General features: G+C 41.9%; 1 protein-coding gene across 39 annotated transcripts in view; it reads left to right on the forward strand.

The window, feature by feature from the left end:
- Positions 1 to 15523, forward strand: part of tcf7l2 (transcription factor 7 like 2) — a 103477-nt gene that overhangs the window by 31557 nt on the left and 56397 nt on the right. For 26 of the 39 annotated variants that reach the window (XM_038272782.1, XM_038272774.1, XM_038272747.1 and 23 more), the window contains exons 4-5: positions 4088 to 4189; positions 11622 to 11681. The exons of 4 other annotated variants lie outside the window; for them this stretch is intronic. In XM_038272782.1, coding sequence (XP_038128710.1) covers positions 4088 to 4189; positions 11622 to 11681 — 162 coding nt within the window. The remainder of the gene's footprint in view (positions 1 to 4087; positions 4190 to 11621; positions 11682 to 15523) is intronic. 9 more of the 39 variants (XM_038272758.1, XM_038272785.1, XM_038272761.1 and 6 more) reach the window with 1 other exon arrangement.

Genomic DNA, 15523 nt, shown 5'->3' on the forward strand with positions numbered 1-15523 from the left:
TTGTTTTCACTGTGGTGACCAAAAGTGTGGATCTGAGGGAACAAACTGTGGCTCCTAACAGGACAGCAGTAGTGAGCCACAGATGGCTGGCAATGTTCCTATTAAAACATAGATTCCAGGGTGAAACCAAATTAATCTATCTATCCAGAAATTTTTCTCATCTGTCTTGAATAAGTCTCATATTTGATAATCCAGACCATGATTGGAGAACTGGGTCGGGGAGGGTGAGTTCACCCCTGTGTAAGGATTTAGAGGACTCCGTAGTCTTTCACTTCATAAGAGACAATTGAGTCATTCAGCTCCCATTGTGGGGCTAGCCTGGTGAGAAGGGGGGGACAACTTCAGGGGGCAAGAAAAGAAGAAGGAAGAAGTGGCGCTCTGAGAGCACAGCTACCGGTTGGGGGGGAGCTGGTTAGCGTTTGTGTATGGGCGGGGTTGGGAGAGGGGTGAGACAGAGAAGAAGGAGAGAGAGTTATCCTGGAACTCCGGAGCAATTTGTCACTTTGGAATGGCTCTTGAGTTACATGGGGGGCCCCTCTCTCTAACAGCAGGAGAATTTTTAGGTCGCTGAGTGGGGAAGTGAGGAGGGGCTCGCCGCAGCCCAGGGAGGGGCGGTCAGAGGTCGTGCCCTTACTCGAGCCCAGCCAGTGTTTCTGTTAGCGAACCAGACTGGTAGAAGGGAGGCAGAAAGAGGGCCAGAGGTAAGAGGCGTTCTCTAAGCCCCCCCACCCCGCGCTTATAAAATCTTAGCGTGTGCGAGCATTTGCAGCAGTGAGGCTGAAGTGGAGCCACTTAATCAGGGCATGTGCTGCAATATCCTTCGTCTCATTTGGTGTAACATTCTGGAGGGGGGGCGTGGGGTCACCTTCATGCTCCTTCCCAGTCTCTTCAGCATGTCCTCTTATTTGACCCGTGTCCCGGCTGCAGCAGTGTCTCAGAATTTGCATCTGTCAGCACGTGTACAGATGAGATGGCGCAACTTTTTTTCCACGACTGAATCATGAAAATTGGCTCGGACATTCTACGAATGATTCGGGCATTATACATAAAGATAAAGTTCTGCTTTCTTTATAGATCTTCACATCAACGGGGTTCATATAAAGTTGACAGAAGGTCGTGTCACAGTGTGAGTGGGGCAGTTTATGCTACATAGCTCTGCAGCTGAGCCGGACTGTGTTAGTATTTCACAAAAAAGACTTGTACCGTTTTTTATGTCCTCAATTTGTGTCTGCCATGATTAGTAGAAAATTCTAATTTATAAATCTATATCACTGTAAGATATCCACAGGATTGCCAAAAAAAAAAAACAGTTAAACTCTTCATAAGAGAACACTGAGGTACTTTGCTGTAAAGTTTAATGTTCTTCGCAAAAGCCTTTGGCTTAAAATAAGCTGTCTGAATGGTTAAAAATACCTTAGAAAATAACTTTTACTTAAAGAAAATTCTTTGTTTCTCCTAAATTCATCTTTATTTCCCTCATTGATACTAGAATAACTAACTTTAGGTCCTCTTTGCTGAGTAACACTAACACAATGGCCTAATTCTTAGAAATTATGCATTAACTTGCATTAAAAAAATGATGACCATCATCCAATAAGGGATCAGTTCCAGCTAAGTGTAAAACTGGGCTGAAAACAGTTGTCAGCCAATACTTTGAGCTGCCTGGCCCACTCATAAACAATAAACACCTATATTAAATTACATTTATAGATGACATCTTTGTCCCTCTTCTGCTTTTTTTGTTTGTTCTTTTCTTTTTGCAAGAAAGCCACCCTCCTCTTTTACTCCTAGATATGAATACCCAGAGTGGATAAAGGGGGGGAGAGGTTCATGAAAAAACCAACAGGAGCATTTACAAGCGTTCCTTTTTCCACTCATAGTCATACAAACAAGCATAAACAGTTCTAGTGCAGTAAAAGCAGTCCTTGGGTCATAAATGATGCTGGAGAGCGACCCGGCAGCAGGCGGTTTTCTCTGCGCCAGGGCTGTAACTGAGGACACGCAGTCAATAACTCCCTCCAGCGTCTTCCACTGGCTGGAAACCCCACAGTGAACTCTTGGCTAATTACCACTGATTTAAACTCAGTCTCAGGAAGGGTCGCGACACACTCACTCTCCAGCCAGCTCTGCAAACGCACACACTCGCAACCAAACAGGAACGTTCGGATATAATCTAGCGACCACCTTAGCAAAGATGGGGGACACAAAGAAACCAAATGTCTCGGGGTAATTATCTCCGCTCCTTCTGCACATCATTGATCCTGTGAGGAACGGACTGCAATTTCTGAAACTTTCTTTGTCGCCTAGCGCCGACACGTGATCCTGGGTTACAATAATTATGGTCAAATGTAACAGAAGCTACTCCAGTCATTAGGGCAACATCTCAGTGAGTCACGAATTGGTTTTTGAGACGACGGGAAGAAAGGCTTCCCCTCGGATTGTTTTTGATCATGTCAAAAAAGTTTGTGTCCGACCAGCTCAGAGTTCAGGCTCACTTGTCACAGCTCTTTGGTTGCACCCTCTTCCAAATGTTTAATGAGTGGATCTGGCACAGAGGTTACAACGCAGGCCCGCTGCCCTCCTGCATTAATTACCTGACTCCAGTGATTGCTTCGGTTTCTTGAGTCTGTTTCTGAAGACCTTATCTAATACTTTTTTTTTTTCTGCAGACAGTTCTTAAATGAGTCAGCCTTTCACCTTATTTTTTTGTTTGATTATTTTTAATTCAAAACGCTAAAGTTCTACCTTGGATTTTGCATTAACTTTGCCATTTTTACATTATTTATCTCAATTAGAAGTTTTTTCTTTACAATTCAATAGTGATACTCACAACTTCAATTAATTTGAAAAAAAAAGAAGAATTTACCCCAAATTATTACAGAACTGGACATATGTTAAAAGAAATAATGCGAATATACAACGTTTAAGGTTAAACGATTTACTTTAACCATAGTTGACTGCATTTGCCAGTGTCTGTGTGAGAATTATATTTAACAACGCATTGGTTAGACAAATACTTACTTTTGGGCAGGTCAGGGGAGTTGGTAAAGATCTGAGAATGAATCTGAATTTACCTATATGTTGGTAAACTGTGAGTCATTTCTAAACAATACCCAAGTCCAAATAAGGCCCTACCTAGAAGTAAAATATTACCATTTGGCCAAACTGCAAAAATTGTAAATATACCCTTTAGGTGAAAGAGAACTGGATAGAGTTTTAAAGAACATCCCAAGAACCATCAAGGCTAAACTCTCACTACCTGGAAATGAAAATGATCCATCAAAGAAAACAAAAACAGCTTTAAACCGCCATTGAGAGAGTGAGAAGATGAGACAAAAAACAAATGCCAAGTTAATAAAAAAACAGATGATTCTACATAGAGATGTTTCTCCTGTTTCTTCCTGCCAGTGTGTTTTTGTTTTTTCCTCTTTTTTTTTCTATCTTTGTGTAAGTGTGTTAAGAGAAACAGGTTGGGGAGGGGGAATGCCAGACTTTCTGACTTCAGATCGAGGCCAAGTCAATCATTTATGGGAGCAGTCAGGAGGTTTAGCCTCACAGGAGCGTGGTGAGAGACCACGCTTTGCCTCTTTTTATGAGTTTCAATAAAAGCTGTCCAACTGATGACATGAGGTCACCATAAAGCCGTGAAAAAAACAAACCAGACGACGTTGCTCTCATTTAGCGCCACAAGTGACTCAGGGATATTTGAAATCACCTGTCTGCTGCCTAAAAGTAAATTAAAGCTCTGTTTTGGACTTTTGGGGCTTGAAGAGAATGCGGTTTGTATATCTAAAAGAAGAAAGCGATACATTATTTAGTTTTACACGGCTTCTGTGTGCGCCTCCTGCATGACTCTCAGATGCACGCTTCAGGCCATTCTCATCTCCTCCACCATCTGCCTTAAAGTTTTTATTTGCGTCTCCATATATATATATTTTTTTAGTTTTTACACCCCGTGCACTTGTTGAGAAATGTCTCCCTCTTTTTGTTTGGTCCCCCCTCCCTTTGGTTTCACCCCTCCCTTTTTTTGCATTGTTAACATGTTTTGTTTTCTTTCTTTCCATTCTGTTTCCTTTCTGCCATTCAGTACCTACAGATGAAATGGCCCCTTCTAGATGTTCAACCAGGAGGTCTGCAGAGTAGACAAGCACTTAAAGATGCCAGGTCCCCGTCACCGGCACACATCGTCGTAAGTAAATCCTCCGCTCGGTCCTTCTTTCACCATCTGAGAAACAACCTTTTTTTTATTTTTTCTCCTGCCCTCCTTCTTCGCCTGTTTTTGACTGGACACCTGTGTTTGTTTTTCGCCTAAATCACAGCCACTAACACACAGGCCACACTAATTCTCCTCAAAGTGCACTTGTGGACACTGAAAGGCTTTGTGGTTGTGGACTGGTTGATCACGAGGTGAGTGGCAGCGGTAGAGACACCGTGGCAGACGCACCTGTTGTTCTTTGAACCAGACATGTCGCCTGTAATCTCTGAGAACGATAACTCCCAAGTCACGATTGCAATTAGTTGGATTTTTATGGAGAATTTATTGCAGTTTAGTAGGAAACACCAGGCTGCAAAACACACATGTCTGTAAGGGAAGCGTGGGCTTTCCTTTCCTCCATCCTTTATCAGACTTTCTTGAGGTGTTGCAGGGTTGGCCTGACAGTGCGTACAAATAACAGCTTGCACCTTAGGCATGCCGATATCTGCCAACTCTAAAAGCAACAGCTGAAAGTGGTTAGTTAGATGCTGAAAGTTTGCAAGAGGTCAATAGATGTTTGACATAAGGAGTTAGATGTATGTGGTCACATGGTGAGTGAGGAAAATCAATGTGTGAGGATGGAGAAGTAGATCTGCTGTGACCATTATTGCCTCTGAGCAATACTAGTTGCTGTTCTTGTTTAAACTTTGTTCTTTTTTGTTTGTTTTGGACTAAACACTCTTTAATGGAAACCAGTCCAACTTTTTTTTTTTTTTTTGTCAATTTGGTCATTTTAAGGTCTGGAGCTTTAAGCAGGAAAATTCGGTTCTTTTTATCACACAGATTACTCTGTTGAGACACCCTGTCCCCTTCTGAGTCACATTTGACATTTAATCATTACAGCCTCTTTTTATGGTCTGTTATAAATTCCTTCTCAAAAAGCTGGCGAAGCGACGCCTGCGTTGGTATCCCGCCGGCTATTTAAGGAAGCAAGTCTTAAAATAGGAAACGGTGCTTACTTAAAACAGAAATGTTGTCTCAAGCTATTTTTAAAGACAAGACAAAGCCAATACAGACTGTTATCATCCGAAATGTTCTTTTTTTTTCTATTCAAAGAGTTTAGCCTTATATTTTTAGGAGATATTGAGAAAAATAGTCCCAGCTCACCTGATGCAGTTAAAGCAGTAATGTGCAGCAAATTCTGCAGGTTAATGTAAATAACTCAGGCGGCTATAAATGCCTCCTTATATACCGTATGTATTCCTTCACTTTAAGAACAGTTGCATTGTTCTGGCTTTTAGGATCTGTGATGGACATTTTGTACTCATTCTTCCAGACAATAACTCGTCATTTGTCGTTTTTGCTGACATGACCTGTAATTAGAATGAACACAATTATGTGCAGAAGGTTGTTCTACAACTCTGGAGAATTAGTTGAGCATGAAGCACAGGAAGGAGACAAAGGCCTGGGCTGGGATCGGAGGAAAATACGTCTGTGTCATATTTACGGGAAAGCACATCAGGCTGACAGCAATTTTTTTTCTTTCAGGTCTAACCTGCTGATTTATATATTTTTGTTCATCTTGTTTGAGTTTATAAAGGGATTGGAAACGACTGCTGACCTTAAAGCTTTTAGAAACACCAAAGTTAACTGCTAAAGAGGTTAGCCTTTCAGTGTCGGGTATTAAAGCGTATTTACAGAAAGTTGAGTGGAAGGAAAAGCTGTTTGATGTTAAATTGCCATCCAAAACAAACGCCAGCCATTATTTATCATTATTTTATCCTTCCTTCCACTCTTCAGGCCTATGTAGCAGGCAGATACAACCCCAAAAAACTATAACAAACAAATAAGAGCGGCAAAGCAAATATAATATGTAATGACACTGATCGATACAAGAGAAACCATTGTTATATCTGTACTCCTATTACCCGCTTCTTTGCGATGTGTTTGATACGCAGGCTGGTTGAGATCAGAAGCATTACTCCGCCGCCTGTTAGTAGAAGTGATGAAACAGAATGTGAAATGCCGCTCGTATTGTTGGCTATTTCTCCAGAGCTGCTTCAGCATCCACCTCCAGCTGAGGAGGGAAGTGGGCTTCAATGTTTCCCTGGTTTGCATCATGCATGCTGCTGTACATATAGAAAAAGGAGAGATCAGGTGCTGCACAGCTGCTGTGAATTGTTAAGACGACCTCCTGTTGAATCAGTCAGTGTGTGTTTAGGTGCATGATGCTGTTATCGGCCAATGCCACTAGCCAACAGGAGCTTGTTTTTGTTGGCAAATGCAAAAAAAAAATATTGAAGCACTTTGACCTCTGTCTGCCTGAACCTTAAGCAGACTGGAGCAGGCTGCCCTGCTGGTGATAAGACGGTTGAAACCACAATAAACAGCCCCAGATGGAAGCAGAGATATATAAACGACTGCAGATGATGGGCTCGGATAGAGGAATAAACAGGGAGGGAAACGCTTTTCTGGAAAGCTCTGGTTGGAGAAAACTGGCGGATCAGCTGAGAGAAGAGGAAGTGATCTCATCCCGGTTGTTCTCCTTCAGGGCAGGCTGGATGCCCCGGCTCGCCGTGCCCCTCGGAGGAGGCCAAGCTGGATCCTTTTTGAAGTGTGTGACCACCCCGCAGGCAGCCTTAAGAACCGCTGCTGCTGAACTTTTGCATCATTGGTTGAAAGTTATTCAATATTTTATCCACCTATTGATGTGCAATTTTAGCTGTTGAACCTGCAGAACATCGTTTTTTTCTATCATGCAGGTTTCCTTAACCCTTCTTAGATACTTTTGAAAGCCTGAATGATGCTAGAAGTAGAAAGCTGCACCAGTCTTTGCTTCATCTAAAAGTATTTTTTATTTATTTTCAGTCTTTGAAACCAAAACTTTTGGATTTAATGTGATGAAAAAGTGGAGATCAACTTCCCTCGGTGGGCCAAAATAAACGAAAACTGATGGCAGAAAGAAGTCGGCCGATTAATAAAATAAAATCCATCTGATTTCAATTCCATCATACTATAAGTGCACCTGTAATTTAATTGCCTTAGAGGTTTTTTATTTTATTTTATTTTTTTATGGAAATAAAATCCCCATGAAGAAATCTGAAAAGTGTGGCATACATTTTTATTCCGCCCCCATGAACAAATCTGACTTAAGTTTTATAAGTTTTTCGTGTCTTATCTTTTATCCAATTGTTACGGAAGAGGATTAGGGCCACTGGAAAAAAAAAAAAAAAAAAGAAGTATGGGAAAAAAGTCAGAATTCTGACTTTAATCTCAGAATTCTTTTTTCCCATGTTAAACTGAAATAAAATGTAAAAATCTGTTAACTTTTTTTTTTTTTTCAGTGGCCCTAATCCTCTTCCGTAAATTGTGGTCGAAATATCCCGTTTCATAATTTTTCTGGGTGCTGTTTAGCACCGGATGCTTTAAAAGTGGTGCAAACGTCCACAAGCACTGAGATCTCCCTCAGCTCCTCACATCAAAAGTGCTGCAGCCTCCATATCTGGGAATCTGCTGATTGACCCCAGTTTACGATTTGCTTCATCAAGTGCATTTTATAGGAAAAAAAATAGCAATATGGTGGCCATATATTCTTCTTCCTGTTGGCTTGTTTATTAATGTGCCTGTAGCTTTTTGATGTGCTGAATAAGGACATTGCTGAAAAGTTTTTTCAGGATGTTAAACAGATTCATCCAAATAGAACTCCCAAATGTATTCATTTTTATTATATAGCAGATCTATGGTAAGAAAGTACTGGTATTATGTAACAAAATTTGAATTTTTTATTGTTGGTTTGAGTTAAAAGACGAATTATATACGGATTCAAAATGATATGGAAAAGAATGTCATTCGCTGAATTGATTTACTGGTGATGATATATTTTCTTGTGTGCTGAAAAGGCGCGAGCACGATTGCGTGAGAGCGCAGCGTAGCGGTAACATTGGTTCCAGTGCAGTTTCTTATTGCTCGCTGTGCTGAAATGTGACGTAAACAAACTTAGGTCTCGTTTTCCTTCTAGGAGGACGACCTCTAGGTTCCCCCTATATTTAGCTCCATTATTTGTCTGATTGTCTCTGACCAGCTTACCTTGCTGCCACTACCGTGTCCTACTATGGAGATGATGTATTGTTTGTTGAATATTTTGATTTTGGTTGTTCGGATTTGCTGTTATATAATCGGAGAAATTCCCTCCATGTTGTAAAATGTTCGTCAAGCAGCTTAATTTTCTTCTTTTTTTTGTTCCCCACCTTAACAATGGTTACCGTTGACCTTTTTGGCTGCTTATCTTTGCTTGACCTCTTAGTTAAGGTGGAGGACCAATCTTTGGAAAGTTTATTTCTGCCTCAATCTGTTATCAGAATATTGTTGGGAGTCTGGATGAGCGATATATTGGCATTAATATTTAGAATTGTTGAAGTCAGTTTCAGCTCCTTCCTCAAATCTCGGCTAATATTAATAACACACGTTTGTTTCCATCTTTTTGCTGTTTTGTGTATTTCTTTGGGTAGTGGAAGGAGGTGGGGCGTTGTTTGAGCAGTGTGGCAGTGATTCAATGCAGGATCAGAGGGATCAGTTTATGGTGGTCAGTATAAACAGGGCTGAATGTAAAGGCTTGTTTCAGCTTTTATTTATAAAGTAAACTGATTTAAACCAACCAATGTTGGTCCATGACATGAAGCCGAAACAACAAACATTAAAGTATTTGGTCGTAACTGTATCACACGGACACATCGAGACCAGCTGTTTAGTAAATCTACAAACTCAGGTTATTGTATGTTGATATTTTAAACATCAACACAACGGATTCCTCTGCTGGAGTCCAGGCTTGTATCGTGATGTCATGACGTCACCTGACGGAGAAATATTCAACCATCTAGTCTCAGAATGTGATAGAAGTTTTTTTTTTCTTTCTTTTTTTATGTGTTGCTCCTGCTGAGGTTTAAAAGCCAGTTAAGCACAAGTAATTTGTATCTTAAGCTTTAAGAGGAGAATCCTCCCTGTTTTAAGAGCGTACACACTGATTTGTCACATCCACACGCACGGACACGGCCTGGGAGTCTAGAGTCTAGCCCAGGCCAAACAATGTCTCCATTGTTTTGTGGGCTTTCACTGGCAGCAGGGGACGGCTGGAGTGTTAACCATTTCCCAACTGCACCTTACTGTGTGTGTCATTGTGTGTGTGTGAGGCAGTGAAGCATAAGCTTTGGAGGGATGGAGAAAGAGAGAGAGAGGGAGGGAGCTCGAAGTGTATCGCAATTAGTATGGAGGAAGTGTTGGAATCCGTTGATTTTAACGGGGTGCAGGACCTCCCACCTGAGCCTTTACAGCTTCAGGACTGGCTTATTTTGTTCCCATTCAGACTAACCTGCTTCTCGGGATGGAGAGGGGGCTGAAAAACAGTGCAGTGTTTCTGCTAAGCGTTCAGAATGGACGCTTTACAATGATTCAGTGGATTCCCGTAGCGGGTCAAAGAACTCCCAACTCTAGCTCAGTGTTAGGAGGAACAAAAAGGATCACATTCACCTTCTGGGACCACTTCTCCGTCCATCCTTCAGTAGTGGGGGAATAAAAAAAGGGGGGATTCCTGTGGTCTGCCCCATACACCTGGGCTGTCCAGACAATTGCAAGGGACTCTGGGAGGGCCAGCCTTCCCTGTAGTTAATGAGCGACCCCCATGGACAACAGGCGCCACCCACGCACTGTCCTTACTCCGCCATCTTTACCTTAGAGGCTTTCTTTGTCCCTAACTTATGCTGACCTTAAGCTTTTCTTTCTTGCTGCATTTTAAACCCTTTATCCAAATAACCACCCCCCCCCCCATGCTTCCATCCATCCATCCTCTGCTGCATAAAAAGGCTCTGGAGCTAAAAATACTGAGTATGCAGGATTACATGATGCTACAGTATTTATTATTTTTGTATTTCAGTTTTAGATAAAACATTTGTAATGATTTGCCACCATCGCCGGGTTCAGGCGGGGGGTCAGTCTCGCGTCATCGGTCCGGGCCAGTGTCCGAGCTCTACGAGACGTGGCGTCAGCCCCGGGAACCGTGACAGCAACAATGAGAGCACCTCAATCGCTGTTGCTGTCCAGTAGTCTGGATGACGGCTTGTTCCCACAGACTGTCCGCTCAATGTTGGCCCGCTTCTCAAGCAAACCCACAACAACAAACTGCAGATTCTTCTTCTTTGTGTTTTTTGCGTTCCCTCGACATCGAAAAGAATCTTTGGGGATATTTTAAATGCCTAATAGGCTTTGTTTTAAAAAAAAAAAAGGTTTTGCAAAAGTATTTGTACCCCCCTAAGGTTTTTCTCATATAGCAGCTATGGTATGACATTTGCCTGAAAAATAACCCCTATGAGCCCACAGGGGAGATATGTGACTCTTCGTCTGCAATGCACTTTAACGAGGATAATGGATATTTGTATCTAGAAGCGTGCACGAGTGTGCGCGTTTCACCAGTAAACCACAGTGTTTACTGAATAGCTTTTATGAGGAGCTATCTAGCTGACCCGAGGGTCAACACAAGTACAAGTAAAACCCAGTGATCTGAGTGCACAGTAGCTCTAAGGTACTAGAGCCCCTCAGTAGACTAAAAAAAAGCCTTGTTGCTTCCCTTTGCATGTTCTTTGACTTTTAGTTTATCCTATCTTTTATTTTCAATCTATACCTTCTTTTCCTCTTCTTCTCTCTTGTCAATTGTTTGAAATATGACTTCATCTTTTGCTTTTAGTTGCAGGATAGTTAAAGCTCAGATAGTCCCATGCAAAACTGAAATGCGTATATTTATATTTTTTATTGAATATACATTTTTAAAGTATTTAGGTTTCTTTTTCATGGATGCAAAAAAACAACAAGAAGTGATTAAGCTTCATCCTCTAATTTGGATTAAAAGATATTTTATTTAGTGCCAGAATCTGATCAAATCATTAAGCAGAAGCATCCCTGCTCACGCTGAGTAGGTGAAATGTTTTACCAGACTGAAACATTGGTTTAACAACCAGGCAACTGTAATACTAGTTCATAGGCTAGCAGACTCCTGTGTTTCCAGTGTAAAATGAGTTAGAAAGGAGTCGGGGGTGCACCGGGGAGACATGTGAGCCAGCATGGATGAGGTGGTAGTTTAAATAAGTAAAAACAGCCAGGGGATGCTGCTTTTTTTTTCCCAATGCGAACATGTTTCTTTTTGCATAAAACCTGGTCTGCTGAGATTGTGTGTGTGTGTGTGTGTGTGTGTGTGTGTGTGTGTGTGTGTGTGTGTGTGTGTGTGTGTGTGTGTGTGTGTGTGTGTGTGTGTGTGTGTGTGTGTGTGTGTGTGTGTGTGTGTGTGTGTGTGTGTGTGTGTGTGTGTGTGTGAAGAATAAAAAGGAGAGATGGAGAGCTGATATAATTGTGTGACTTGGGAACGTCCATCTTTGCCTTTCAGGGGCCCTTCTGCTGGGAATTCCCTGGACAGTCAGATCTGAGCCTTCACCAATTTCATTTGGTGAGAGACCTTTGAATTCCAAGAATAATCTGCTTTTTTAGTTATCTTTATTTTGATTGAAACTTAAATTATCTACTGATTTGTTTTAAATAGGAAAAAGTAGTGAATGAAAAATCTTAAATCATGTTGATTAATCTCATTCTCATCCATTGCTGCTGATTTGTTGCTTATATGCTTCTGAATATCCGCAATGTCTTATAATATGCAATCAGTAGAGCTTAAATGTTTATGTAAGATGATTAGTGTTGGTGATGACTTTATAACTGTTGAGCCGTTTTCCTGCTTTATTAGGATTTCAATCTGCATGGTGCTTCTCAGAACTATATGTAACCTTTGAACTCTTCCTCCTGTTTCCCCAAACCAACATTAACCTCTATGTGTTCGATTGGGATTACATTTTATAGCCAAACACAAACAGGACACAATTTTAAGGAAAAAAGTCACCTCATTTTTGTGCTGGGAATTTGTTTCTGCCCCTTTTGCTTTGATACCTTAAAATAAAATGCATAGCAGATCATTTCGCCACATAAAGTAGGAATAGAGTTCAGCAGTGTGTAGGTTTGAGGTTTTTCTGAGGAAACTAGAATATAAGAATTTCTTTGAAGACTAAAACCCAATTTACACTACCCTTTTAAAACCGTGCCGAGATCGGTCCGAGCACGGTAACTAAGATAACTGTTGAGCTTAAATCCCAGACACAACTGAACCGCGCTAAACTGGTACTAGTTCATCAGTAGGTCTCGCCGCGGTTCAGTTCTGGCTCAGTTCTGAGATAACTAAGGGCCCATGAGCAGACTGTGTCACCTCATTACAGTCAGCCTCCGTAGTCATGAAATTTCCGACATTCGTAAAAATACAAGCTTCTCTACCGTGCCACATGATTTCCAGTGATGATTCTTCTTAGCAGTGTGATGAACCTCAACGTCTGTCATTGTTTCCTGCCCTGATAAGACTATCGTTTGTCGTATCCACTGCCCAAGTGTCAAGTAAATTCATCAAAGGCTGCCTTTTTCGCCTGACTCTCCACAAACAGTGAAATATCACGACTATAACCAAACTTCCTGAATGTTACGGGAGCCGCCATGTTGATTTGCTTGTTTAGTAGTACCGTAGATCGCCACTAGAATGGGAGGTACCTTGCTGGCGTTTAAATGGTTGTAAGGAACCAAGCTTGGCACGGTTAACTGATCCAAGCTCGGTTGGCATTAGTTCTCAGAGGGTAGTGGAAATGGCGGTTAAGGAACATGGCGGAAAGATATAGCTGTGGAGAAAAGCCAAAAATCCCCAGCTCAGGTGAGAGAACCTTATATGACGTTTCATATGACGCAGCATTAAGATGACATGACAGACATGGTAAATGAATGGCTTTTAATATGGGGGATATGTGGTGTGGGAGAAAATAGATTTGGTGATATTTATACGATTTTCGTCCAACCAATATAATTTCGATCTTTCAGCTCCTTACCTTATGTAGTTTAATTTATTTTGATGTTTTTATACCTGAAACAATGTGGGGGGAAATGCGCTATTCCATCACCGCCCTGGTAGATAGCACCGCACAAACCCCTAACAAGATGTCTACCAAAATACCTGAGTAATCAATATCTACCAATGAACATACACTATATTGCCAAAAGTATTTGCTCACCCATCCAAATTATTGGAATCAGGTGTTCCAATCACTTCCATGGCCACAGGTGTATAAATTCAAGCACCTAGGCATGCAGACTGTTTTTACAAACATTTGTGAAAGAATGGGTCGCTCTCAGGAGCTCAGTGAATTCCAGCGTGGAACTGTGATAGGATGCCACCTGTGCAACAAATCCAGTCGTGAAATTTCCTCGCTCCTAAATATTCCACAGTCAACTGTCAGCTGTATTATAAGAAAATGGAAGTGTTTGGGAACGACAGCAACTCAGCCACGAAGTGGTAGGCCACGTAAACTGACGGAGCGGGGTCAGCGGATGCTGACGCGCATAGTGCGAAGAGGTCGCCAACTTTCTGCAGAGTCAATCACTACAGACCTCCAAACTTCATGTGGCCTTCAGATTAGCTCAAGAACAGTGCGCAGAGAGCTTCATGGAATGGGTTTCCATGGTCGAGCAGCTGCATCCAAGCCATACATCACCAAGTGCAATGCAAAGCGTCGGATGCGGTGGTGTAAAGCACGCCGCCACTGGACTCTAGAGCAGTGGAGACGCGTTCTCTGGAGTGACGAATCGCGCTTCTCCATCTGGCAATCTGATGGACGGGTCTGGGTTTGGCGGTTGCCAGGAGAACGGTACTTGTCTGACTGCATTGTGCCAAGTGTAAAGTTTGGTGGAGGGGGGATTATGGTGTGGGGTTGTTTTTCAGGAGCTGGGCTTGGCCCCTTAGTTCCAGTGAAAGGAACTCTGAATGCTTCAGCATACCAAGACATTTTGGACAATTCCATGCTCCCAACTTTGTGGGAACAGTTTGGAGCTGGCCCCTTCCTCTTCCAACATGACTGTGCACCAGTGCACAAAGCAAGGTCCATAAAGACATGGATGACAGAGTCTGGTGTGGATGAACTTGACTGGCCTGCACAGAGTCCTGACCTCAACCCGATAGAACACCTTTGGGATGAATTAGAGCGGAGACTGAGAGCCAGGCCTTCTCGTCCAACATCAGTGTGCGACCTCACAAATGCGCTTCTGGAAGAATGGTCAAAAATTCCCATAAACACACTCCTAAACCTTGTGGACAGCCTTCCCAGAAGAGTTGAAGCTGTTCTAGCTGCAAAGGGTGGACCGACGTCATATTGAACCCTATGGATTAGGAACGGGATGTCACTTAAGCTCATATGTGAGTCAAGGCAGGTGAGCAAATACTTTTGGCAATATAGTGTATACAGAACCTGTTTTCTTATCTCTACATCTACTTTGATGTTGGGTAGAATATCCTAATTTAGCACTATTGTGAAATGATTCTATCGTAACCCAAGTATTGGGAACACCTCGCCAATACTCATCTCTAATATGATAATCCTTGAAGAGGAGAGCTGGATTGTGCAAAAAGATGCACTTTTCAGAAGGAAGATGCTATAATTTACCGCCAGAGCTATAATGTGGTTTAATATAAAGCATGGTCACAGCAGGATTTGTTAGAATGATCCGTTTAAACGCCCAACAGAAATCCAGTTGAGGATCTGAGGCAAGATGCTCTGCATCCAATCTAAGTGAACCTTTTAGGATGGAAGAATAAAAATGGTGGTAGAACTCTAACCCACAAGATATACAGCAGGCTCAGGATGGCTGATTATAAATACATCCTATAGATTTCTTTCAATATCAATTTCTCCATTTTTCCCACAGTTATGCACCACCTATTTCTTATCAATTAGAATCCCATTAGAACACATTGACATCCTATTATATGTAATAGGATGTGGAAAAGGCACCGTATTTGTCTTTGTTCAATCGGCCGTTTGTGTCATTTCTTAACAGTTTACTAGCATCCCTCTCTAGGCCATTCCTTCCATCATGCATTCGTCTTGTGTTTGCCTTTTCCTATGCATCTGCTTTCAATACAGCCCTCTTTCTTTACACAAACTGGCTAACAGGATTTTCCTAATGCAGATATGCAGTAAACAACAATGTTTGCATCCGCTGGTTGAAGATTTAGAGCTGAGATAACCACATTTGACACTGAATGTTCCTCTAAATCAGTTTTTAAGAAACCTCAAAGTAATAAAAAAGTGGTGCCTGAAGGTAAGGTTAGTTGGTGCCGTTACTGCCGCGGAGCTGACATGCTGAGGGACTTCTGTAAGCCTTGTTTGGATTTGCCTTAGTCAGGCACTGTGAAGCCAGAAATAGGCTGGG

Source organism: Cyprinodon tularosa, unplaced genomic scaffold, assembly GCF_016077235.1.
Source record: "Cyprinodon tularosa strain WSP-4 unplaced genomic scaffold, ASM1607723v1 ctg84, whole genome shotgun sequence".
Taxonomy (NCBI): Eukaryota; Metazoa; Chordata; class Actinopteri; order Cyprinodontiformes; family Cyprinodontidae; genus Cyprinodon; species Cyprinodon tularosa.